Source organism: Anopheles cruzii, chromosome 3, assembly GCF_943734635.1.
Source record: "Anopheles cruzii chromosome 3, idAnoCruzAS_RS32_06, whole genome shotgun sequence".
NCBI classification, from domain to species: domain Eukaryota; kingdom Metazoa; phylum Arthropoda; class Insecta; order Diptera; family Culicidae; genus Anopheles; species Anopheles cruzii.
This window is the reverse complement of record NC_069145.1, coordinates 18,374,873-18,378,456: the sequence shown is the minus strand read 5'-3', so window position 1 is coordinate 18,378,456 and position 3,584 is coordinate 18,374,873. Positions and strand designations below refer to the sequence as shown.

Sequence of the window (3,584 nt, the reverse complement as noted above, 5' to 3'; positions counted from 1 at the left end):
GAGACGGCATTGTCCGTTTGTGTAATGATCTTTCAGCACTACTTGTAACGACCTATAGGCTACCGTCAGTTCAAAAACAAAAAAAAATTGATAGTACAGCAACCATCTTTCGTACTACGGACGAGTGAACTGGTCAATCAAAAATCTTGCGCAGATGAGGAATTTGGTGGAAGTAAAGCCCTGTGTGAAATTATGTCCGAAACAGGCCAGTGAATCGGGATGACAGAAATTAACTGTGCTTCTATTGGACAAGGAAAACCATTAACCTTTAAGTGAGATTTGTAAACATTAGAGGAATGTTTTTCTTAACAGGCAAACAACAGGCGAAAAATGATAACCTCCAACATTTTTTTGTAAATACTGAAACAATACCTTGATAAATGACAAGCAAATAAACCTTCTATTTGAACTATTAAGTCTATAACAATAACCCAACCGGTCAATGTGGTGGCAAACTGAGTTTGTGTGTGTGTATGTTTTCCAACAGCTTGCCCTGAGTACGGTCTCTAAGGACGCCACCGGAAATCCAAGTCAACCATGCGTGGCAGAAAACGTTGCTTCAAAAGGTATCCTAGCGACGAACGCTTGCAAACTATGCCTGAGGCCAGCTGGCGACCGCTGCTTTCAGTTGTTGTTTAGCATGCGAAACGAGGAGTCCATTTCACCGGCCATTGCCGAGGCCCAAAGCCTGGGGTTGCAGAAACTGCGCCAGGGCTACCAGGAGCTGTATGACGAAATCGATCGGCTTAGCAGTCAGAGTATGAGTGGCCTAGTGGGTCCCGCGGATGTCGCCGAAGCCAACAGACAGAATAAAGAAGTTGACGATCTTCTGGCGACCGCCCGAAAGTTTATCCGCGAAACCAGGAGTTCCATGGTGACGTACCACGACCACGGAGTGCAGTGTGAGCCGGAGTTGGGCAGAAGTAAAATGGTCGCGACACCATCAAGCTGGGTAGAAAAGCCGGAGCTGAAGGAATCGTCCGGAGAGGAGTCCCTGCCGGAGAGAAAAACGGCCATCAAGATCGCCCAGATCGTACCGAAAGGGATCGTAGCACCGTGCAGCGATCAGTCACCGTTGAACAACAAGGCTCCGGTTGGGCCGACGAAAGCAGTTCGGAATATTGGGACCAATGTGAACTTTGTCGCTCCACGGGCTGCGAAAAGGACGAACCTTCACGGATATGTTATACCGGCAGTACAAAGGCCCTGTATGAAGTCGCAAACCGCTCCTTCGCAACGGTCGCCGGCTGTTCAGCCCGTCATCAAGCCTTGCGCCATTTCTACAGCGAAACCCTCCGGTGGAAGAAAAGCTAGCCAACCGTTACGCAGCACATTCACCGATGATCAGTTTAAGAAACTGTTCGACCGCTTCCTGCTGATGCACCCAGCAAAAGAAGCAAAAGAGGGTGTAGACGGTTCGGGGGATCATGCAAAGGAGGCACCGGAAGTGGATAAAACTTCCAATGTAACGAGTGAATCGGTAGTGGCCGAGCTGGAACCATTACCCGTCCCTACTGCTGATCAACCATTACCCGAGAAACTAACGAAAAAAGAGCTAGACACAGAGAAAGTTGACCATACGGAGAAAATACTTACGGAGGAAAGTGTGATCCCATCGGAACTGCTGGGCTTCACCACTGAAATCTTGCCCAGTGTTTCGATCAAGGGCCGTTGGGATGCTAATTTAAAAGTGCGGCAAACCAGTAACATTGCAATTGCGGATTGGAAGGAAGACGAGAGAAATAATACGGTGCACGAGCAAAATGTTAAGTACCTAGAGCTCAACCACGTTGTCCTGGCATCGCAAACAAAGGTTGCTGAGACCGAAAAACCTACTCAACCAGTTACTGAGGGCGAATCAGAACACTTTCGAGGCAGCTCGGATCTGAACTTGCGAACGGAAGAACTGAAAGATAATAATAAGGGCGCAATCAACATCAACAGTTCGGACACAAAATGGCAACCCGGTCGCAAATCTGTTAAAGTAATCTCTTTGAAGTCCGAGGCACCGAAAAAGCATTTCGTGCGCGTTCCAAAGTCCGCTTGTAAAGTGGCAGCATCGCGGACACAAGCCACTAAATCGAACAAGTATCTAGAACCTTTCGTCGGCCTCAAGAAGGACTGTTCGGCTGACAAATTAACTTCCAAAGCAGTGTTGGAGATATTTGACGATGACAGCAGCACTAGTGATGATGATGATTTTGAGCCACAAAAAATAAGATCTCTATTGAAGTTTAACAGTGAAGATAATAGCGATTCATCGACCGACAGAGAAGAGCGCCCGTTGACGGTCACTTCGAAAACTAAGAAACTCGCGTCGGTGACGACTCCAAAAACGGTTCAGTGTCAACGGAGCCTGCTGGAAGTATCAAGCATTCCAGCACTACGAAGCCCATCAGAGATGCATCACGAAAAAAGTTCTTCGCCATCGTCGGAAGCCGTGGAGTACTCTTCCGGTGTTCGTTCGGGTGGCAGGTTTTTGGAAAACTTACGTATCTGGAAATCGGCGGTCGAAGTGCAATCGCAGAATTTAAAATTAGGCAACGAACTAACGGAGAGCCTGGACGTTCTGAAGGACAACATAAGAGTCATCCAAAGCCAAGCTACCGGCCTTGCCAAAATGACACCAAATTTTAATACAGTGAAGAACTATTCTACGGGCGAACCAAGCGTTTCGAGGCATCGTGAACCACCGTTCGGATCTACACCACCGCCGGACGTACGACCAAAGTCATGTGAGTGTTTCGGATGCCAGAGCACGTTTGACGAGCCAGTTCCACGCCCGACAACTAGTCCGTCGTACGAACATAAGCAGCTTCAGCGGGCCGTTTTTGAACAAAATCCACGGTATGCACGAACGATCAGCAAAATCTGTAGCATTGGCCACCGTGCTCAATGGGAGCGAAGAGGTGAAAGCTCCGGAGATGATGCCGAATTGGCAAAAAAGGCGGCGCACAAATTCTTACAATCGTGGCAAAAAGGACTTGCAAAGGAGGGCAGTAGCAGTAGCGGGAGTACACGTTGTTCCTCTTCGATATCGTTTCATTCTACGGAGTACTCGTTAAAGCAAAGTGACGGAACACCAGTTGGTGGGCGCAAGCATCTTGAAGCGTTCAGTGAGGCTGAGCTGTGCTCAGATTTGGACAATTTTCGAGGGAGCAATTCGTCCTTGTTTGAGCTGCAATCGTATGAGGAGACCGAACTCAGTACGCAGCTGACGGTAGAGTATGCGACGACCGAAGATTCATCCTCACTGCCAGTACAATTCCGTAACGGGAGCCCTTATTCCGACGAAGGAGAAGTATTGAGTCATGGCGAAATTAAATGAGTAAATAAAACCGAGATTGGTTCCGTATTTTAGTTTGTTTTCGGTTTATTCACATTCACAGCAAATTCGCAAATTTTCTGAGACAATAAAGGAATAAATCTTACATTTGAACAGACAGTATTAACGGCACTGGGGCTGATCTCGTTCAGAATACTGATGCAAACTGCAAAAACATCAACAATACAAAAAGTTACATTTCCATGCGTACCACTATTAGACCAAGGCTTACCTGACCAAGTCCGAGAATGTGGCATCC

The 3,584-nt window shown here is 47.5% G+C and overlaps 1 protein-coding gene across 1 annotated transcript; it reads left to right on the top strand.

The window, feature by feature from the left end:
- The first annotated feature begins 640 nt into the window (after positions 1-640).
- Positions 641-3,328, top strand: LOC128269979 (uncharacterized). The gene has a single exon (XM_053007381.1). It carries the CDS (start codon positions 641-643, stop codon positions 3,326-3,328), a length of 2,688 nt encoding a protein of 895 aa, XP_052863341.1.
- The last annotated feature ends 256 nt before the right edge of the window (positions 3,329-3,584 follow it).

Excerpts from the sequence above, each read along its gene's own strand:
- LOC128269979 (XM_053007381.1), top strand. The coding sequence starts at position 641 with ATGCGAAACGAGGAGTCCATTTCACCGGCCATTGCCGAGGCCCAAAGC.